At 39.9% G+C, this 23,723-nt stretch overlaps 1 protein-coding gene across 4 annotated transcripts; it reads right to left on the bottom strand.

Moving 5' to 3' along the window:
* Nucleotides 1-682: 682 nt before the first annotated feature.
* MFAP3L (microfibril associated protein 3 like) lies at nt 683-22,423 on the bottom strand. Of its 4 annotated transcripts, XR_005701081.2 has the most exons (5): nt 22,377-22,410; nt 19,550-21,104; nt 10,610-11,011; nt 6,022-6,993; nt 683-3,163 (listed from the first exon to the last, which is right to left on the bottom strand). XR_005701081.2 is itself a non-coding variant. In XM_058420515.1 (4 exons), exons 3-4 carry the CDS (start codon nt 10,890-10,892, stop codon nt 6,131-6,133), a joined length of 1,146 nt encoding a protein of 381 aa, XP_058276498.1. In that variant the 5' UTR covers nt 10,893-11,011; nt 20,888-21,104; nt 22,377-22,410; the 3' UTR covers nt 683-6,130. The 4 variants fall into 4 exon arrangements, 3 of the variants coding, with proteins under 3 accessions (XP_058276498.1, XP_058276497.1, XP_039921413.1); XM_058420515.1 differs by having other exon boundaries at nt 683-6,993; nt 20,888-21,104; XM_058420514.1 differs by having other exon boundaries at nt 683-6,993.
* Nucleotides 22,424-23,723: the final 1,300 nt, after the last annotated feature.

Consider the following 23,723-nt stretch of genomic DNA (forward strand, 5'->3'; position numbering starts at 1 on the left):
AAAATCACTAGAATTCCCTGATTTATTTTAAAATGTGGAGATTTTTACAGAAAAAAAAAAAAAAATCCAAGCAGTAAAGCAAAACACAAAATAAGATTTTGGACTGGGAAAATGAAACAAGAAGATAAATCTTCAATGGAATATTGATTTCTTTTTTGATCTCACAAAAGGAGATTACACAGGGTACAGAATGTTTAACCAAGAAGACAGCAGAAAAGAAATGCACTTCCACTAAACTTGTAAAGAAGCTGCAGTGACCTAGGCAGAACCATAAAAAGGACTGAAAATATCTTCCCTGATAAAAGGCATTCTAAGAGAAGGACTGAGAAATATGTTTCACAGTTTTGTGATAATTTATTTTGATATTCAGAGTGAAAATGTCCTTGATTTTAGGGATCTCCTTTTTCTTCACCTGAGTATGTTTATGGTAAAAAAATTTAGAATTTAATATACTTGAAGATAAATCACCTCTGAATGTTTTCAGTGAGCAACTAAATTTTCCACCTTAATCTTCTTAAATTTCTCTCTATTTTTTAATTGCCTTTTCCTGAGGCTGTTTGCTCTGCGTGTATTAGAGAGAAGGTTAACAAAGCATTTTAAACAGGCAAGATCTGTGTGTGTCTCTTTAGAAGGCAGCTTCTTTGGTAGTGTTCACCAGGAGGAAGGAGTTAAATGATACCCAAACACCTCAGGAGCTGTCTGTCAATCAGGGCTAACCTTGAGGAAGAAGCAATAAGATGCTTCAGAAAGAGGGAAGTCTTTCTGGCCTTTATTTTTCTTCTCTGTATTTGTATTTATCAATTGAGACTGACTGGGCCTGAATTGTTAATAAATACAAATGGTTTATTGTGTGGTAAAATCAAAATCTATACAAAAGAAGGCAAATATATCTCAGAAGGTGCAGCTTCTGCATCTTCAACATGAGATCTCAAACTCTGTGGCTCCACAACAGGACAGGGTGGTAGTCTGTGAACGGCATTTGATACATAGCTAAATGGTCCTGAAAATAAATTTTAAAATGGCAGATAAACGAGAATAGGCTCTTCTTGATAACTCTGGTACTATTGTCATGCCTAAGGTCCTTAGCCACATAGGAGAGGTTCTGGTTAGAGTAGATGTAACAGGAATCTGTTCTCAAAATAGAAACTGGCTATAGGATGGCAAAATTATTTAAGAGTGATGCTGAATTTCTTCTCAATCACAAACATGTATTCTTTATGCTATTCAAGTCTGGCTTTTCTTTTCTCATTTTTGCCTTGTCTTGTGGTATGAAATAGCTTCTCATAACATAACTTGAGTGTCCTAAGCGTGCCACATTTATCATTTGCTGCCTACATTCTGATTTTGAATAAGAAATTGGTGACTTAGCTTCAGTTTACATTACCGTTTTTGCCCAATTTACAGACTTACACATGATATCATAGACTCACAAGTCAGCCTTTACTGGAAGAGTAAAATGACTCAGTTTGGGCCTGGGAGCCAGAGAGCTAAATATAGTACACAGCATTAGAGCCTGGTACAGCTGGGGGAAAAAAATCCATTTGGGGACTAATAAAAGGTCAGTTTGGAACAAAGGTGCCTCGGGTGCAGAAACACTTGCCCTGACAACTAACATCATTCTGTTCTTTTTTGAGAAGTGGCACCGCAGAGCTGCTGGAGACAGAAGAAGGTATAGGAAGGTAAGACAGGGAGGGAAAAAAAATGAACAGAGAAAAGGTTTGAGCTGGTTATTCCAAAAATTGGTGCAGGATGTAGGCTATCAAGTATCCATTTCTATGGAAAAGTGGTGTTGTGGCACTGTAAATATCTTGTTGAATGTCTACAAACTCAGCATACTCTGTGCAAATTCTTTATTGAAACAATGATCAATGTACAAGCTACATCACATTTCATTTTGCCACTTCAGCATGAACTTTTCTCTTTGTGGTTTACGGCCGTGAGCTATAAAATCATAACAGTTATTTAAATCAAAATACAGCAACTGCTTCTCAAAAGAACACATTCATATTTGTCTCACATTTCTTATAAAATCAAAAAGGATTTCATAATAAATGAAATATAACTTACGATACTTTAGTGCAAGCATTTCCTTTGCATCTAAGAAGCTTTCAGTTGTCCCACTAAATATGGCATACTTAAGAGGCCAACTCTTAAAATAGCATGCTGCCAAGATATCCCATGAGAACTTTGAAAAACTGACACTGTTAACACTTTATAGAATTAGTTAATCTGACCAAACTGAAAGTCAGAAAGCCCTGGTTATATGTTACAGTACTTTTGTCAAAAGGTAACTGCAAATCAAGGAACTGACATATCTACATTAGAAGAAAACAGGCACTGATTTAAAAAAATCAACATCTGCTCATATATGTTATTTCGCAAGTCTTATGATTATACAGTAGTTTTTAAGCACAGGAGTGTACTTCTGTGCCTTACCAAGTACCAACAAACCTGCACAAAAATGCTGGTCTGTGGGTTCTTTTAATTTTTTTTATATGACAGACAAAAAGTAACTGAAAGGTAGGTATCATCACAAACATGCTCAAATCAGAGAACAAAAAAAGGATCAGCAGTAAACAAACGCTGCTCAAAAAGAAAATGTTGAGAAAATAGATAGTGAAGACTATGTTTAAGTGGTCTGATTAGTATGGTCTTACATTTACTCAAACCCAACACTGATTTTCTTCTGCTGCAGAAATCTAGTCATCTTTCATGAAGTTTGGCAAAAATGTTTGAAAATGGTGTAAATATATTGTGCAAATCTCTTTTCCTTATTAAGCCTGGCTAGGTGTTCCTTTGCTTTTAGAATGCAATTTCAGTTGGACTGGATTTTCCAGATTCTGAGTGTTTTAAGAACCATTAGTGTTCAGGGGTACAATAAATAGAAAAATGTAACAAAAAGTGTGCATAGTCTGATGACAGGAGCAGATTAATGCTCCTGAAGTGCTTAAGGTGCATGAAAATATATAACAATGCAAAAATTAATGTTTTCTTTGAGCCATTATTAATTTTATGTTTGTTAATTGTAGTTTTGGACCATAAAGTAGCCATTTGCTAAGAAATACTGCAAGACACAATTGCATACTTTATAATAGCACAGCCAGAAGGTTTGGAACAGGAAAGACAGGTCTTGCTTCCCGTCTGTCTTCCACAAAGGAAGTTCCTGAAAGCATATAAAAAGCTTTAGTATTAGAAGTGTCATGTAATGGATGCATAAGACATTGAGCAGCAGACACAAAACCACCAAAAAACCACATAAATCAGAACCACAGGTTCTGTATAAAATCTGTATTTTCTTCATCTACACTGTTGTTTAGTTTTTATTCCAATAATAACACAAAGCTAAATGTCCAGACTGGTTGGAGCAGTTCTACCTGTGAACTCTCAGCTCTGAGTGACCTTGCAACAGCAGGAATCAAGCACTCCATGTATTGCATGTATCTAATCCAAGTACCCGTTGCTTATATGTGGTTTGCAATGTGCATTTGTGTGTACTTCAAACATGCCCTTTGTGGGCAGCCTCTAGGGAATAACATCATTTGTATCTTCAAGGAAGTTTACACAGCGATACTGAAGAAATCTATGGGGATTGTTTATTCTCAAATGTTTCTCAATAAATAAATAATAAAGAGTCTGGAGGACAGCCTGAGAGAAGCAGTCAGGGTCAGAACACCATAGAAGTACATAAAGGGATCTGAGCTCTTTTGTAAAAACTTCATAGTTTAAAAAGATTAAAATTAAAATACTGTAATAAATATTTTTACAACTTTTAAAAAAATTTAAAGTGTAATTTAAATGTTATTTTTATGCTTTCAAGGAGAACATCCTTGCTTTTCTGTGCAATCTTAGTTGGGCACCAGGTAGGTAACTTTAGAATGCATGGGCATTGTTTGTAAATGCTGGGCAGGCAGAAACATCAATGCATCTCTTCTCAGGAGGTTAAAGTGAATTAAAGGGGTTTAGTGCAAGTTCCTGCTTTTGTTTCTGCCCTTGGTCTTTTTCATATCAGAAGCAAATCAAGTAACTTGAAAAACTGATGTGAACACTAAACAGAAATGTCCTTTGGATTCAGACAAAAGTTACAAATTTGCATATTATGGTCAATCGCACTGGTCAGAAGTGAGGTTCTTTATGATATTCTCTTAAACTAACTTCTTTTTTACATTTATATTGCTTTGAGGGAGCACAAATATTTCCAGTCATATTCCTGAAAGGGACTTTGCCCTTGCATGTTTCCTTTTGGGCATGTACAAAGGCATTTTGTATAGAAACCTGTCACTGTGGTGAGCACAAAAAAATATGAGACATCTGAATGCTGCTGTTTCTCACAAGTTGGTTGTAAAATCTGAATTCAATTATTAAACACTTTTTTTTTATAACCGCAGAAAGATAAATTGGGAGCCTTCTCTGCATCACCTATGTAAGTCATGGGGTATTCCTGTATTGCACTGCTGGTGAGGCTCTGCGCTTTAACATGAGGAAGTTGACATAAGACCTCAGTTCATTATCAAGGGTTTTTTATGTACCTGCAACACTGAGTTTGTCTGGTCTTGATTACCCGTGCAGTTAATACAACTGATTGCCTCCAACAGACACCTTATGGAGATGTGGATGCTTTGTTAAAATGTCCAGAGAGACATCCATGCATCATCTCCCCACAGACCTAAGAGATTTCTTTTTCTACAATATATTTGATTCCAGATTTATTTTAAGTGTCTATATTTATACTACAATCCTTCTTAAACACTACAAGGTCATCGTTTGTTCATTAGTTCCAAACTAAATGTGTCAGGTAATTAAGTAATATGCTATTAACCCTACACAAACTCCTTGTAAGTGCTTTCTTTCCAGACTCACTGCAGAGAAGGTACTTTTTATTGTCTGTCTGCAAGACAAATTATCACTTCCCTTCCACTGCTGGCATTTCCTGGCAGAAATGTTGATCCTTTTTAATGCCAGAATTGCTGTGATCATTAAAGCTTTACTGGGGTAGAGTCACATGTACTCAAGCAGTGAACATCCTACATGTAGGAGGTTCCCAAAATCCCAACACAATTATGTCACATTTACCAGTTTGCATGACTGTCTTTGTAATTTTATAGGACACTTGATTATATTTTTTTTCAGTTTGGATACAACACTCTCAAACTGATGCTTATATATGAATTTAGGCTTGGTCCTCAAAATATATGAATTTGCTCAAAATTAAGAAGCCGAATAAAAGGGTATTTTGCCATTTCAGCCTTGTCATCAACTGATTACTGGCATTTGCAGGACTGTTATGGACCTGCATGTCTTCTGGTAAGGTACTCATAGTTACTGCTACTAAAACTGTTACTTCAAAACAAGGCATCTTGCATATTTGCAGCTGTTTTCCGTATAAACTTCTGGCAACATAGACAATGCTCAAATGTATGCAAAAAACCCCTGCAGAGCTGTTGGACTGCAACTTTCTGTACCATGTTTATGGTCTTTCCCATCAGTAATTTACACCTCAAACTTGTTTCTTCATGCAAAACAAACGATTGTTGGCATCTTCATTCCATAAAAAAGGGAAAACTATTTCCCATGTGGCTAAGCAGTGTGGTCTCAAATGAAATGGAAACATTTTAACTTTCTTTAATAGCCCTCTAAATCACAATGCAGCTGAGCAAACAGGCTTTGTAAATGGGATCTATTAGGATTTTATTTAGCTACTGGAGTGCTGCCTCTTGGGCAATATTTCAAATTCACAAGTTAATATTTGCAAAAATGCAATAGATGGAAATAATGAGAGTGAAGGAGGAAAATGGAAACCAGTTTTATGTTTAGTAAATTCAAGTGTCCTACATCAAAGACTACTAGTGACTTCCAGGAGGCCACTACAGGTGACTCCAACCTAGAAAATGCTGAGGTAAATGTTTCTTGGAAATACTCCTAATCAAAAAGAGCAATTCATATTAATGTAATAGCAATTACTCTGCCATACATCATGGTAAACTAAACTCAAACTGAGAAGAAAGTGCCAAATAATCCACTTACATGCTTTTGCTATGATAGTCTCCAGGTAAGGCTTAGCGGCAAGTACAATATGTATTTTTAAAAGAGCTCCACCTGATTTTCCTGCTATGCATAGATTCAGGAGTAACTATCATACATGGCTTTCATATATAACGCATGTATTTTTGTCATTTGCCAATGCTGTGTCATCAGAACCGAGTTCAGCAGAAGGCTCTGGAAGGGGCTCTGCAGGAAGTGCTGGTGTTTGAGGAGTGTCTTCTTCCTTGGTGTCCAACTGCATGCTTTCCTGTGACTGACCATCCATGCAGTCCTTTTTTGACAATGGGTGAACTGACACTTTTATTGCAATCTGTTGAGGTGGCTCATGCAGTGATGATGCGTCTGAGTCAGCTGTGGGAGATTCACTACGCGTCAAAGCATTTGGGATCATATAAAGCTCATCTGTTTCAGTGGTTTCCTGGCCTTCTGCTGCCTGCCGTACAAAATTCTGTCCTTGCTCCTCCAAACCGACAACCTCCATAATTTCTTCCATTATAGTCCTGCAGTTCATGATGAGAGGTGGCAAAGGTACACTCCGAGCAAGCTCTTCAATATAGCGAGCAAATTCCATGGTCTTGAACTGGGTTACTTTGGCAAGCTCGAGCGTTTTGGCTGATGTGATAATTGGGATACGCTTTGCAATCTCAAAAGCCTTCTGAAGTTTCTCTGCCCCTTCTGTTCTGAAGAATTCATTGATTGCCTTCTCGGTTTTCTTCAGATGACTGCTCATCATACATAACCGAGTAATGTTCAGTATCATAACAACGGTAAAAGCGACAAGGCAGACAATCATGTAGTAGATTCCCATATCTCCAGAGGTAAAAACTACCCTCAGCGTCACAGTATTGTTAACACTGCCATACGTATTAGATGCCACACATGTGTATTTACCTCTGTCTTCAAATGACACGCGGGTAATGTTTAGTAGCCCATTGTCAAGAAACCACCATTTTCCTGTTGGAGAGGAAACAGAGTAACTTAGAAGTATTTTGTCACATGATCAGCATAGTCTTAAACGTCAGCTTTATCAAACTGGCTTGAGGTTTTGCAAGAAGGAAATAATGTTCACAAGAAGACAAAGAATTTACGATCATACAGGCCTGAGTTCCTAGCTATGTTATTATGAAATCCCTGACATCAACTCTGGATAGTCAGGGCTTGACTTAAAAGGGTGTCATAAAACATGCTGATATGCATCACATCTATCTCAATCTTGTGGTCAGTTAAGTTACAAATATAAATCTACTCCAGAGAGCCTCCCAAACACAGGTCACACTTCCTCAAAGAACAGGATCAATGGGATTGTGAGTCAGAAAAACCTACTAAGTCCTCCTTGTTTTGTTCCCTGACAATGCATTTGCTTACAAATGGGGGTTATTTTTGGTGTTATGTTAGAGTAGCTCATATAATTCTGTTTATGTAAACTTTAAAAACCCCAACATTTCAGACATAATATACTACATTGCTTGCGCTCTGAGGTGTTGAGAAACTGATTTTGAGGTATGCTTTTGAAGAGAGGGAAGTAGGAAAGGAAGAGTAAAATAGATGGGAAGGAGAAGAACCATGACAGGGTTTTGGGTTTACCTTGTTTGTTGGTAACACAGCACACACCAAAAAAGAACTTCTTTTACCTTTAAAAGTAATTTCTATCAATGTAATATAATTGATAACTTTGTCCTCTGCATGGACATATACATTTCATATACATGAATGCTTCATATTCATTGAACCTGGCACAGCAGAAGAATTTAGGTATGAAACTGCATTTGAAACAACATGTTAAAAAGTCATCATTCCTGTCACAGCTAAAGTGGTTCAAGAATCACTTAGTTACTGTATTTGCCACTATATATTGGTAATGAATTAAGATTTTGAGTTCCTCAAGTGAACTTCATTTTTATTCAAATATCACTACACTATTTAAGAGCTGAGGATGTATATTTTTTCTTTATATGGTGTGATATAACTTCTTAAATTGCAACTTTGCTATAAAAAACCTAAGTCAACTCCAACAGGAAAGCCTGGTGCCAATTATTTCCAATTATTGTAAACCCAGTCTTGGAAGTGTTCATATGGTGGAGAACAGCCAGAAAGAGGAATGCTTCTGTGCCTTCTGAATGCTTCATACAGGGAGATGTCATACAGAAGATTTCCTTCTGAAGCAATAACAAAGGCTGATATAAGCCAACAAGATCAGCTAGTACATACTGCTGGTCAGAGGAAGTCGCAACTGTTTTCAATCTCTGGAACACAATCCCAAGCCATTCCTGACACATATCTGCTGAATGTAAAGGAATTTCAATAACCTTCCACAAAAAGGAATGTCAGGTGTTCATCTGTCTTCACCATCAGAGTCTTTTTTTCCCTTAAACCTAACCTAACCAACGACTATTGAAGTCTATTAAGGCAGCTGAAAAACATACAGAACCAGTGATCAGAGAACTAAACCTGCACAAAATCCCTGTGCAATCATGTAAATCACAAGGCAGGATTGCAGTCCTGCCACAGGTTGGTGTATACTTTGCTCTACATTTATTTTATTCTTTTCACAGAAGTTCTTTCATTGTTAGAAAGATTGTTCTATTTTTATTTTTCCTCTTATTTCTTTCAGGGAAGGAACTGTGGGCAATTCTCATTAGCCAAAAACCCCTTTAATTCAGAGTAGTTATGGGCTTTTACCATGTTCAAAGTTTTTTTAATTAAACATGGCTTACCCAAATTGGTTTTTTTACATTATCTCCAGTAGAAGCCTATGCAGAAACTATTCCCACAAGATCCCTGCCTCAGTTCCTGTGTAGAGACAGCTCTTAATTACATCTTTTTATCCTCTTACTTAGAAGTATTAACTTAACTGGAACAATATTTTTTACTCTAGCATAGTTTTTGAAAACAGCTGAATCATTTTGCAGAATAAATAAAAGCTCAGTCTAAATCAGATCTTCACATTAAAAAAAATCACCCCCACCTGCTAAAGTTAGGCAAATTCAGGGGAAAACTCCTTTACAGAGGAAATGTCAGCATCTGTAATAAATGACACTTCTTCCTCCACCTCCAGCATAACAAAAAATGCAGAGTATTTGCTGCTTAGTATTTGTTTGAATTGGAATGCTGGTCCCTTTTGCAAAGTAGGTTCCTATTAATTGTGAAATAACAAGATGCCTTGTGATGTATCCTGGCTCCAACTGTTCTAAATGACATAATGGCATTGAACTGTGACTCAGTGACTGGGTCTATGCCAGTGGATCCTGACAGACTTATTGACCCACATAAGAAAACAATGATTAGAAAAGGTATCATTGCTAGGTTTTGATAACAATTCAATGCCCTACTTAACGCCACATGCTAGAAACATTTCTTACAGAAAGAGAGTCTCTTAAAGGAGGTATTGCACTGTTGAAATTCTAAATTAAAGTAATGTTGTCTTAATACTACATCTGTACTTTTTACTGATTTGGTCAAAGTTTTTGCTTACCTACCTAAATATTTGTTTTAGCTACCTCTGTCAGCTGACTACACAAAGACCTAAATTTAGATGCCTAATTCAGGGGAAATTTTCTATTAGTTAACCTTAGCAAAACTCTCCAGCACACTAATCGCTGTGGTTGCCACAACCACACAAATCATGTTCAAAAATCTGCTTAGTATTCAAGTAGTTCCTTTCTCTAGCTTTACTCAGAAAATGATAACATGCTGTACTGTAAAACATAACCAGATATGCAGGAAGCTCTTACAGATACACACTGCTCTTTCACATCAAGCTGGGTCAATCGTTACTCCCATCACAGCAGAGTTCCCTGTCAGGTCAGCCATTAGTTAGGCATGCTGTCTTACAAGTAAGAGTTTATTTCATCATACAGTGAACAAAGCAGTCACTATGGAAGGATTACATAAGGAAAACCACCTTTCATATACCCACACTACCCTCAAACACTCTCTAGAAGTATAACTAGGATTATCACCCAAACCTTCCATTTATGGAAAATAAGCTCATGTGTAATTATGGTCTCTGGCAAATGCCACCGAAGAGTCTTAACTAAAGCCAGGAAGGCTCAAATTTGGGCTGTCCTTCTGACTGCTGCCCTATATTGGTTTTGCACTTGGTTGTTCAGGGCATCTCCTGTTTCTCACACTACCATGGCACTGCACATAAAGACAGCAGGCATATCAGGGAGTTAGCTCTGTTGAGTTCACACCGACAAACTATTCTCATATGTCATGAGAATCCTCCTTTGAGTTGGGAAACAGCTTTTTAATCTTTTTGTGGTGCCAGGAAGAACAAAGGAGGACAGAATGAGAAACAGGAACCCGAAGTCTTCCAATGAAAAGAGGCCTGTCTACACCTTCTGTTAATTGCTTCAGCTTCTTGCAATGTGTTGCTATAAATAACACGTAAAAAGTTACTGTTTTCTTCCAAGGTGTGCATAAAAAATTTATAACTGCCACCAGGCTTTCATTTATTTTCACACAGGAAAATACCAGAGCCAGGCCATTAAATTCAGATTATCTGTCAACTTGCTGAAATCAGCTGTGTCTCTGGACAGGCCACATCAGTGCTATTAGTAAGGTTTACCTTTATTCTCCTCCTCTTGGAGCAGGCGACCGTTGGAATTGTACCATCTGTAACGTGGACTGGGACTCCCTTGGACATTGCAGTCGATCAAGGCACTCTGGCCCTCCTTGACTATGATGTGGTCGATGCGGGAGATCACAGCAGGCGCGGCCCCCGAGTGTGTGTCAGTGCGGTTGAAAGTGCTGTTACTCACATCCTCAGCAGTGGTCAAAGCTGCTAATAAGATGACAAGGCGTGTAGTAGGCAGAAAGTACAAAAAGTGGCGGCTGTTCAGTATGTCCATTTTCCTTCAGTGGTGTACACGACTGCCAGGGAACTGGTTCTGTTGAATGCAGATCCTCGAGGTGAGCAGGTCACAGGAGAGTTCTACTTTGATCTGTGCAATTTCATGTTTAAAATATCCTACAAAATAAATATATAAGTACGGTGAGACGGCATATATAAACAATCCATTAGCTATGCTCTTTTAAAATAGTGACACATCCATTAATGCATTTCACAATCATCAGCACAGTGCCTTGTCTAAATGCTAATGTTATCACAGTACTTATCCTTACTGGAAAAAGATGCATACATTTTCTTGACAATGGTGTTGTTCAGAGTGACAGGCGTAGGAGAAGGCTTTTATCACCCAGACACTTAGCAGCAGTTTAACTACAGTAGCAGCTACAGTTTTATGCCAAAAGCAAAAGTTCAAGACATTTTTTTAAATTTTTAAAAACTTTTTTATTAAAAGAAAAAATTGCAAAATCAGGAAAAACAGAGGTACAGCACATTAAAAGCTGTCACTACCAGTTTAGTGCTGCAACTCTATTACATGCATGGTCTTAGATGAACTTTAAAACACAGTGTAAGAAAGGACAATTCCAGGAAGGGTTTTTGGATCTAATGCAAGAATTCTTGATATACACATTTTTTCTCAAACACAGCAACACAGAGCAAAACATATTAGACCATTCACTTTTCTTAAGCTATTACTGTCTAAAATAAACCATAGCATGGAAGATTATTCTTAAAAGCTATTTCATGCTTGATAAAGTAATTTCAGTTTTGTTATTTTTAGAGCAGATTCGTAAAGAAGAGTACTTGCTAGTGACATAATTATGGTTAATGTTCCTTTGAGATACAAATGAAGTTAGGACTTTTCTGTTCCTTATGTGGCACTAAGCATTTTTCCTGTGTACTTTTTGCACACTTTCCGTTAGTATTTTCCCTCAACTAATCACCCACAATGAGGCCTTTCTGAAGCAGTGATTTCAGTTTCTGGACAGAGGCGGGGGGCGGTTACAAATGTGCTTTCTATTGGCCTCATTATGCTCCCAGTGAACACAATTGGCATTCAGTACTGACTGAGGGCACAGTGTTGGCCTCAAAATTAGCACCTTGGAAAATTTCACTCAAGAGTCTAAAGGCCACAAATCATGTTAAAATCACAGAGTGTCCAACTATACTGTAGCTACTCACATGTTTCTAAGGTAAATAACTGAAAGTTAGAAAGAGGAATCTATCTGGAATCCAAATATCGGAAACTTATCTCATGAACTTTCCCTAAATGAACATTTATATTTCAAAAAAAACTTTATATTTTCTTAAATATACATTTGATTCATGGTAACTCATCTGCCTTAGCACACAAAATAACCGCTGACAAGATCAGCTCTCTAGATCAGTTCCACATATAAAGGAAACACTAAAATAAAAAGAAACAAATGAAAAATCCCCTACTCTATTTTCTTCTGTATTCAAAAAGGAAAGAAAGCAACGTTACTGTCTTTCACTAGTAATATTTGATTTAGGTTGTTCTGTTATGCATCCTCTCTTCTCTGTAAAGCAATGAACTTGCTTTCATACAAATAGATACAGGTGTTACTGAGAAAGCAAATTAATTCTTCCATTTTACAAGATGAATCATTACTAGAAATTAAAACCTATGCTTTTAGATAAACTAAATGCCATGATGTAGAGGTCTGCACCAGCTTCAAGCCTGTCCTTGTTTCTTCTCTGCTTTTATTATTACTGAATGTGGAAATATTTCTCTTGAAGAGACAGAATAATTTTTAACTTTAAATTAATATGCAAATCTCATTTGTCATATAGAGCTATATCAACAATGACTTCAGAAATCTATTTCCAATTATGCAAAGCGTGTAGAGTCTGTGCTTTTGAAGGTACACTCTGAGTCAGCAGTTTGGGAAAAAAACCTTCAGTTCTGCCTATTCACTTCAGTAACTATTTACATCTCATTTCTACTACTCCATTAACCTTGGAGACTGACATTCTTCATTATTACACATATTCAGTCTACAAAATGTTTCTGTACAGTGTCACAGATCTGCATTGCGCCATACAGAAAAGCCAAAATCACACTTCCTGGCAAAGCAGCAGGAACTGTGACTGGCTGGATTAAGACAATGGGAAGGGCAAAAGATAACAATATAAACTGATTAAGCTTTGTGTTCTAATTACTGTCTGGGTCTTGTTATTACTATATTTGGGTCTATCATATATTTTTACAGGAGAAAAATCAGTAGCAATCAAAAAAAAGGTGTTTATTGTGGAGAGCAAATTGCATTCCAGAAGGAAATGAAATAGCATCTCCCCAGCGGCTGAACAGAAAACCCGTAAGGAAGGGACCAGCAGTGTATTAGGAAGCTCAAGGTAGCTGATGGCCCACTGATTGCGCACAGCACAGGGATGTGGGTGGAGGTTTGGAAGGTGTGGTGGCAGTAAGGCGTTGCCTATTCCCTATGTTTACGTGTTTTGAACACAGAGCATACGGAAGCAGAAACTGTACCTTTGTGTAGTGATAGCAAATGTGATAGCAAATGTGATAGCAAAAAAACAATATGGCCAAAGAGTCGATTACCTGTCTGAAGGTAACAGTGACTCCCTCATTCTGGCCCAGAATGGAACCATAAATAGCTGTAGTAAATTTTAGGAAATAGAGATTAATAATTTATGTCTACTGTGTAAGATTCTTACCTACTCCTTCTTCTTGCTGCTTTCTCATGTATGTTTCTGGAATGTAAAATATTATGAAAACACTAAATACCTCTGTAGATACATTTCTTTTTGAACTATCTACAGTTTGATGTCTAATATGAAGAATAATCAGGCAGTAGGTTTAAAGCAGAATGTTTGGAAATGAAGGTTGCTGCTTTCATATGCCATTCAGGGAAGTGCCTGAGTATGTTTCAGGAGACAGGGAGAGATCTCACTGAAGAATGGTGTTTTAAGATACAAGTTTCGACAAACGTTCCCAGGGCAACTAGGAAGCAGTAGGCAATCTTTCCTTTGGTGCGCATCCTCTCCAATGTTATCAGGAAACAAAAGGAGATGGAAGAAAGCAAAGAAGGTTTTCTTAGCCCCAACTGACACAAGTAAGTTACAGGGTGGCCACGCTGGGACCTGAATGTCCAGAACCCTCTTCAAACCTGCTGGGCATGAGCAAGAATGCTAGTCAGGTTAGGAAAGCAGGAGGACGCAGAGAGAGAACTGAAAGGGTAGAAAATGTGCTCACACCAGATGCTGGTGCAAAGGAAGATTTGCTGAGAGTCTTGTCCTCCTGCTTTGCCATAGGCACAAGAGCAGCCTGAGGATATCAGGAAACACAGATCTGGGAGCCAGCTGCTTTGCTAAACATAAGTGATGTAACGAGTTATGGTTTAATCACACAACTAAATGGCGAGAAGACTGAGACCAAAATTGGACTACTAGTGATAGCTGCCAAAGCAGGAAGAGAATTCAGAGTATTGGAGAAGTGGGTACAGTGCTGTCACCCAGAATCTTGGCCACAGGAGGCAGCAATTAGCTGTGACCCATGATAAACTTGATGAAGGCAGCCAAAACTGTAATCTTTTAATCTGACCTAAGTCAGAGAAAGCTGGATTGACTAGACTAAAACAAAGATTCCTGTAATAACTCCTCTAGACTCAGAGTAATACAGTACTCTAAAGAAAGAATCCTGAGACTCGCTTTGTAGGAACAGATTGAGTCTCAGAGCATTTTTGCCATGAAAAGGTCACTATAAACAAAGAGCTAATTTTTGGTTATGGAAAGAATGTAATCACCAAAACATATGAGCTACCCATAAAATACTTATCAAAAAACTCTATATAATACAATTAATGTGGTTATATATACCTCCTTTTTTTTTTTTTTTTTTTTTTTTTTTTTTTTTTTTTTTTTTTTTTAATTTGTGGTGTGTGAAATGGAAAAAGTACATCCCTGGACATTATGAGCTATGTTTTCCACCAAAAGCCATGGTATGGGGACAGGCTTACCTCCAAAGACAGAGTGAAAGGAATGCTCAAACTCTTCTCCAAAACCTAGAACATGTGTACAGGAAACTGTCCTGCTGTATTGTATCTGGAGCAACATTTACCACTTAAAAGTGCTTGACAGTGGTCCATAGATTAAAGAGTTCTGGTTTTTAATTCCCCAACCCAAACAGTGTAAATTGAAAATATTAAAGTAACAGATTTACTGATTGTGAGATTAACTTCCAAGGAAACACTTGAGCTACATGAGAACACATGACAAGCTTTTCTTCTAAGTGACATGACAGCCAGCTCTAGCATGCTCTCTATGCATTTCTATCCAGAGAAGTCACCTGGAATGTACTCCAGAAAAAGTAGAGCTGCAGCATGATAGTTTTACTCCTAATTAATGTGAAACATGGACAAAAGCTGCAGTTACAACTTCTCTGTCCAAAATCAGGCATCAGTCTAAACAGAAGACACATCTAGGACTGACTAGGAATATTAATCAGAGACATGTTCTGACTGACCAATTATTTGTTCATGTCATGGATGTGTTTGCTTCCCATACTACTGCCACCAAAGAAAATCACTATGGGTGCGTGGTCACGGTTGTAAGTGCTGCATTTGTGCAGAACAACATGATGACAGAGCACAAAAGAACAGAAAGGAGGGCAATGATGCATACCCTTTCCTGGCTTGCTCACATCTGGTAAGACTGGCCTGTTCTTGTTCTTGTAGTAATGTGTAATCCTATTAACTGTGAGGTTATTCAATTCATAAGTGAAGCACAAGAAGCCAACTTACTACAAAAGGCATAAATTGTGCTCCTATAGCTTTAACATTCCAATGCTATCTTCCTTGGCTTGTAAGTGACAAAGAAAATGAAATTATTTTCATTCTAGCTCTCACTTGTCTAAAAGAAATATAAAGGCTGATGCTATAAAACAAAATTAAGGCTATTTTTTTATTATTCAAAAACTACCTCCTACTTTTCCTAGTTTCCATAGGAAATGTCTTTTAAGAGTGGGCAAAAGTTAACAGGTATTAGTGAAACAAGAATGCAAATGAAGGAACTTCTGCCACAGAGGTGAGAAGCTCACTGCCAGTTCATAGGCTTATGAGAGAGAACCACCTACTGAAAAGGTCTAATTATTAGGATCCAGACATGCAGATGAAAAGAAATGTCATTCATTTACAACTAGCAGAAAATATCTGACTTATTTTTCTAATAATTTTTCAGTTGATAAAATGCTAATGCTTGGTTCCAGAAGAGCTGCTCTGTTCATTCTCCTGGATGGGGGATTTCAGTCCTTTGTAGTTTCAAGGCTTTCTGCTTCCCTGGCTACGCCGAATAGGTGACCTGCTGGTGATGTTTGTGAGATGAAGAGCTTCCTTCTGCACGTCTAGACTGGGGCTTCCCAGATGGGCAGCCTTAGCTTATTTAGTCTCTTCAGCTGCCTTCAGCTGCATAGGAACTTTAGGAAACCTCTCAATAGGGCTGAGCCCTGGCCATGTGTGCTCAGTTGCCTGGTTCCACACTTGCTGCATACAGCCACCTGATGGGAGGGTATGGAGAAGACAGACATGGGCTCCTGAGAGATGTGCTATGAAAGGACATGACATGAGGGACACATACTGCAACATAAGAAACTATGAATATTTATGAAAAACCTTTTATGCAGGAGGTCAGTCAAGCCCTGCAATAGATTGCCCAGATGGGCTATGGAATCCCCATCCTTTGAGAAGTTCAAAACTTGACTGAGCTAGCCCTGCTTTGAAAAAGCTGTTGAATCAGATGGATCCCAAAGCCATTGCTAAATGGGATGCTGGGAAATTGTCTACATGATCTCCTTCACAATTTTTTGAGTAGCAGCATTTTAGAATGATAAGACAGGCTGAGAGTGTTGACTACAGCCTGAAAAAAAAGAAAAAAAAGTGTTTGGCCTTCTGCATTGTATTTACATTATATGAACAGTACATCTCCTCTTTACTATACAGAGAAGACTAATTTGCAGCCAAGGGAACTGTGAGCATCTTTGTTGCCCTCCACTGGACTTGCTTCACCCTGTCCACATCTTTCTTGTGCTGAAGACCCAGACCTGGATGCAGTACTCAAGGTCAGAGGAGATGGGGAGAATCATCTCCGTCAAGGTGATTGTCTCAATTTCTTGACATAGGATAAAATAAGGGCTGGAAATTTATGAAGATTTAATTTACAAGTACAGATTCATAGATTATGACAGCCTATGATGAATGTGGGGACTTAACTTCTGTATATGCATTATCCTCTGAGTGTATGACCCAGGGCAGTGAACAGGAAGGGCTGTCAGTATGGCAACCTGGAGACCCTTTCTAGCACTCCTGTCTTAAAAAAATTATAACAAAGGAGCCTAAAAATTAATTGTACATTTTGCAGGTATTGGTAAGTTCTTAAAGGCAAACATTAGTTGATCTGTTTTGTAAGGTGACAAATGATTTAAAAAAAAAAATAATTTTATATATATATATATATATATATATATATATATATATATATATAAAGGGATGTAGCTTATTCTACTATTAATGGCAGAACCTGATCAAACTTAGTCATTATCAGTTTTTGTCTTCTAAAATTATTTTGGTCTGAACACACACAACACTGTAGGGCGATAACAAAGGAAAGAAGCATCATAAAGATAAAATTGTCATGGTTTCAGGGTTCCATAGTGTAACAAGACACTGCAGCAAAGAGCAGCAAGCGATAAGGTGATTACATATTTTAGATGTGCAATTGAAAATTAATGTTATATCCAGACTTTTCATTTAGGGAAAGAAGTACATGCCTTTCTATTCAGCAGCTGTACAATGAAAGAGTTTTCATGTTGCCTTTATCAGTGTGTAAATGTTTTAGATTTTTTTTTTACTGTAAATTTCTCCTCAGTTTATCTACTTCGTGTCTCTCTTTATTCTCTTTATCTGACTTCATTTCTCAGTATTGCAAAACTAGCAAGCATATGGCATCCTAGAGCTACACTCTAAATATTTGAATGGACCCATTGATTTAATCATGTCTTTGAATGGTCAGATGTACAGTCTCTTGATGTCAATGGTCACTCAGAGATGCTAACCCATTAACCTAAAAAAGAATGAAGACTGTTGGTGGGTAATTACCGATAATTATTTAAAAGTACCTTAATAATGCCAAACCTCTGGAAAATCCCCTTTTGATGCCACAGCTCCTGTAATTCCAGCATCTGTGCCATATCAAATCAGCTTTTTGCAAAATACACTGAAGCAACAAAAGCACTCAGGCAACTTGAATGCTTAACTTCCACTAAAAAGTCATAATTTGGTTGTGCATTCTAATATGGACTGAGAAATCAGTTTTCTTTCTATGTGGTATTTTAATGACTGCAGCACAAGCCAAGCTCTATATTTAGTGGAGAAGCTTGCTGTTCTTCATCAAGGCAGGTACTGTCATGAAAAGTGTCCTACTGAGTTGTAGGTTGCCAAGATCATAAAGCAAATTCAAGACTATTGATAGTGGAGATTTTTCAAGGCACAGCTTATGTTTGATTAGGCATAAATGCTTTGAAAAAATTTATTCTTAGAAATAAAACCTTTGTTTATATAGATTATCTAGATTTACTCAGTGTTTGTATTTATTCATAGGCTGTACAATTACCATTCAATTTATTTTGGTGTACAAAACTCTTATTCCAGAAACATTTGTATGGCTTTAAGAGTTCCTTGCTTAACTCCTTGCAAACATTCAGCATAGCTGCTGGTTTGCTGTCACAGTAAATGCAAATGCATCAATGCTTTAGAGTTCCCTCTGTTGAGAAAGGAGGTACAATGAAGACACAGAGAGAATCCCCCCCACACTTCCATGTACATCTGAGCTTTGCCTGGCCTCACCAAGTTCTACGTCTCTTTCATTTTCTTTATGCACCTTGTATCTTTTATTTATTCCAGCACTCTGTAAGCATTATTCCGCCAACAGTTTAAATAACCAAAGTCAGCAAATGCAACAGATCTCTTATGCTCTTGGCAAGGCTTATGAGACTCTGCTAAGAACATAGCAATGCAGAATGTGGCCCAGTAAACTTCCTTCCACTTCCTTCTTTGAGCTCTGCTTGTCAAAGCTAACCATCTCTTAAGCACATCTAGTGGTTTTCTTTTTCCAAAGGAAGAAGGAAAATTCCAGATGTAGGAAACACAAAATTAGAAAAATTAAGTTTTGTTTAGAAAAAATATGAAGGATTTTCAGGCTAAAAATTCTATTTAAACTCTAAATTTTGAATGACTGAATGTTCTCAATGCACTGATATAGCTTATATTATGCTATTTTAACAAAAGACTCCCATATTATTTAGAACATAAAAGAGAAAAGAATAGGAGAAAATAGATTTGAGTATGACTGATTCTTCCCTATCCCTCTAGAACTGTAAGATGGATATAATTTTTAATGATTGGCTTTCATATTTATTTACTAGTTGCTGGGATACAGGGCAAAGAGGTTAAACATAGATGCCATGATTAGGACAGGATTAACCTTGTCAGAGGGTGAATTTAAAGGAATCTAAACGCTCATGACTGATTTCAATTGAAAGTGATTATTTCAGGTTAAAGGTGTCTGCGTCTCTTTCCTCTACAAGTAACAAAGGGGACGGAAGACAAATTCAAACAAGCTTACCCTGCACCACACAGCAGCTTAAGTCTTGCTTGTACCCAAACATGATCAATTCAGCCTTCTCCAAGCATGACTTTATATTGCCATATGTATGCAATAATTTAGCTGAAGTCCCTCAAGAGTTTACTAAAGAACATCTATAATTTCACACTTGTGTGCCAGTTAGGTCTACGCTGCATTGAAAAGAGTAACAGTAAAGGTACATAACTTTCTCAGCATCCAGTAGTGTGTGTGTACCACACAGTCACACACATAGGACTGGGAACCACACACACCCCCCCAGCTGCAGTGCCCTGGTCCCTGCATGACTTAAAAATATCAGCAACAATTTTTTCTTGGAATAAAACTCCCAGTTTGGCAGACCCATGTCAATTAAATATTAGGTCTGGGCTAGGTAGGTTACTCTTAATGCAATAAGAAATTCCTTCACATACAGTGGCACTTTTCCAAAATAAAGTTATTTACACACATCTGTATAGAGGTTGTTTTTGCTGATAAATGTTCTAAAATGCTGCTATGGATGACTTTAATCACAATAACTGGTGAAAAGTGATAACCTCTCCATTGTGTTGGAAATTATGTTTCTAAGGTGAGTCTGTATATGGGCAGAAAATGCCACTGTTTTAATTGTCAAAACATAATAAAAAAATTAAGGATACGGAGAGATATTTGCAAAAGCCCACAAGTCTGCATGAATGGATGGCAGCACAGACTTGCAGGAATGAAAAATTCCAGGAAGTATTGAAGACCTTCTTGGTCTTATGCCAGTCTTCTGGTGACATATTAATACAATCCAGGACATCTCAAAGTAGGCTCATAGGCATTTGTTCCTGCAAAGCCTTCTAGTAAAGGTGCAATTTGCTGAGAGAGAAAGACCTTGCTAGCAGAGCTTAGTACAGATTGTTTTAGTTGCTGGCAAGCTCACTCTCCCTGTTGTAAATTGCATCCACATCTCACTGGTGCCTTACACTGGGCAAGAAGCTTAAACTATAAAAGAAATGCCAGCCCCACTTTCCAAACTCTGTAACAAGAACTGAAATCGAGATTTTTTTTTTTTTTCCCCATTTAAATCATTCCCTAGAAGCCTCTGTCACTGTGTCACAAATGAGACACTCTGTTGGCTGGGTTTGGGTTTTGTTCCCCTGGTTAAAGCAATGAATGTGCTTTAGCCAGGTTATGTGCCAACTCCATCCTCCTTCTCCAAACTCGTGCAGGACCTGTCTAATTGCAGGGAGGCAAAGGGGACAGGGCAGGAAGGCAGCTGGAGTTGTATGATATCGATCACTTCAGAGTTCACTACCCCACTCCCACCATGTGTTAAATGTCTTAAGAGTAACTGACTTTATCTCTAAACTTTATGGACCTTCAGGACAGGAAATACATAGTGGACACAAAACATTGTTTGTTTGTTTGCTGTGGATGTTCCGCTGTTTGTCCAGGCCTCTGAAAACTCCAAATTCTTCAGAAAAAAATGGGTGCACAATGTGCACTCCAGCTGTGTAAGCTGCACTCAGCATCAGCTGATGTAGATATGCTGCAGTCTGAATGAGACAGATTTCTAAAAAAAAAAAAAAAAAAAAGATTTCTAGTATAGCAACCACAAGTATAACAATGGTGCTGTTGCTAACTGTACACGTTAAGCCAGACAAAGGATTCCTGCCATGCAAAATACTGTCTCCACTTAAAAAAGATCTGCCATACTTTGTCCTATGGCAGTGAAAAGAGGAACTCTTTCACAATATAATGACTCTAAAGAACTAAAATCTACATTCTTCCCCCCTTAAATCCATTGTGTTCTTCCTTTTGAAATAATTCTACAGTCCTTCAGACAAACATGCACCAAACGAGGTCGCATTTAGGATCTTGCCACAGTTGGTACTTTTATTTCCTCAAGCAGGGTTATCAGGGTGGCTCCATTTGACATGTTTCAATGTAACAAATGAAAGAGGGCTGTTTTAGGAAGTGCAGTCTCTTACAAGACTCTTCAGATAAATGCACTAGAAAAGTGCCTACTCAGTAGCGCTCTGTGTTCTCTTAAGCTCCCTTGTCCAATACTGCTCGAATTGGCCCTGTTAAGAAACAGGATTGGAAAGATTATTTCGAGACCACTCTGAAGTGTTTAATTCTATTTCCCTCAGGTCACTTATGAAATTGAGTGTTCTTATGAGGCTATCCTGAGAAGTAAATGGGTAATTAAAGCAAAATATCATGAGGCATCCTTCATTTCAAATTTAAGGCAGTACAACTTAACCTCTCTTTGAAGACAGCTCCATCGAAGAGATCTCTGCACTGAGGTGTCACCTCGCATTCCCCTTCCCAGGGCGGGACAGCAGCGAGCATCCTGCGCGCAGGAGCTGGAAAGCTCCAGTAAAGCCTTGGGGTCGTTAGCTTTATTTTTGCCTAACGAAAACCACTTTCCTTCAAGACTCGGTGCTGATTTGAAATAATCTCCTGAACTTTCACGCTGAACACAGCATTACTGCGCTCCCGTTGCGCGGGGAGATACGGCGCTCCACGCCGGGCTTGCCGCGATGGAGAGCGACCGCGGGAGAGGCGCCGTGCCTGGCAGCCGAGCTGCAGCGCTTCCCCGGCACGGCTATCGGACCCCTCTCCGGCTTTCCGGGCTCGCCCGGGGCCGCCGCGGGACAGCGCGCCCAGGGCTCACCGCGGAGCTCCGCAGCCACCGCGGCACTGGAGCCGGCTCGCAGGTCGCCGGCAGCCGCGGCAGGTGCCGGCGGCGCGGGCGATGGAGGCGGCGGCAGGCAGCGCCTCCCCGGGACCTCCGCCCGCCCGCTGGGGAACCGCGGCCCGCGCCCCCCGCGCCGCTCACCTGCCCGCCCGCTGCTCCCGCTCGCTCGCTGCCGCCGCCGCTGCCGCCGCCGCTGCCGCCGCCCCGCGGCAGCGCCCGCTGCCGCCGCGCCCCCTCAGCGCGCCCCGCGCAGCACCATGCCGGCGCCGGGCCCGCGGCCGCGGCCGGGGCCGGGGCGGGCGGAGCGCGGCGCTGCCGCAGTGCCGCGCCGTGCCCGTGCCCTGCCGTGCCGTGCCCGTGCCGTGCGCTCCCGCCGCTCCGCCGCTGCCGGCTCCGGCGGGGAAAGTAGGTCAGGGCGGCACTGAGCATGCTCGGGGCCGGGCCCGGGGGGCGGCCCCGGGGCCCGCGGGGGGCGCGGGGGGCGGCAGAACCCTCGGCCGCGGGGCTGAGACGGCGCCGAAGCCTCGCGGCGGCCTGAGGCGAGGCGGCGGGGCCTGAAGCGAGCGGGCGGCGGCGGGGCCGCTGTGGGGAAGGCGGGAGGTGCGAGCCCCCTGTGCCCCCCGCGGGCCTGGGGCGTCGGGCATCGCATCCCTTCTCAGAAACGCTTGCGGGAGCAAGTGCTGCCGGAAAGGGGTAACACCCCAGCATGCTTAGATAATCTTGAGATCCAAAATGCTTCGCTTCAGAGAAATGGCACACGTGCTTTCCCCCAAGGGCTTTATTCCTAACGGGGTTGCAGCGCCCAACTCCGGTTAAACTCAGTCTGAGGAGATCCTAGCCTGTGGGAAGCTGACGCTGACTATAGATGTTTAAGTGCTATGTCAGCAGGGGGTAAAACTCTCTTTTAATTTGAACGAAGCTGCTTGAATTTGGTTGGTGCTATCTGTGCAGGCTGTGCAGCTGCCAAAAAAGAGATTGGGATGTATGTGGGCAGCTGCCGGCAAGAATCTGGCAGGGAGGGACCGGGTGTGTGCTGATCCTGTCCCGCGTCGCTCTCCCATGCTTCTTCCCTGACCTTGTGGCATCAGAAGACGAGGATGCAGGGCGACCTTCAGCTGAGTGGCAGGCCACTGGGTTAAACCATGGAGGTCTGTATTTCCAGGTGTTTGTAGTATTTTTATAGCCAGGCTTGGACCTTGGTCTTAATATCCTCTTCTGATTGCTTACAGGGAGTATTAGCTGAAGCTCCTCTGCGCATGGAGGAGTAATCAGATGAGAGAGCATTTGCTGAAACTGCCAGAAAACTTGGGTTAGGATTGCATTTCATTACGGGGGGGGTGTATGTGAAGTACACTGTGGTATACATCAAAGCAGGTCTCTCGTCTGCCGAGGGGAAACTGAAGAGGAATAGCAACAAAGGATTCAGGAAAAGGGAGGCAGACCCAGTCCAGGGAGCTGGGCTTGTTATGGCGAGGGCCTGGGCTCCTG

The sequence above is a fragment of the Hirundo rustica genome, chromosome 5 (genome assembly GCF_015227805.2).
Source record: "Hirundo rustica isolate bHirRus1 chromosome 5, bHirRus1.pri.v3, whole genome shotgun sequence".
In the NCBI taxonomy this organism is placed as follows: Eukaryota; Metazoa; Chordata; class Aves; order Passeriformes; family Hirundinidae; genus Hirundo; species Hirundo rustica.

Excerpts from the sequence above, each read along its gene's own strand:
- MFAP3L (XM_040065479.2), bottom strand. The coding sequence starts at position 10,892 with ATGGACATACTGAACAGCCGCCACTTTTTGTACTTTCTGCCTACTACA. Across the intron at positions 6,994-10,609 it reads CCAAGAGGAGGAGAATAAAG|GAAAATGGTGGTTTCTTGAC; the intron begins GTAAACCTTACT and ends CCTCTCCAACAG.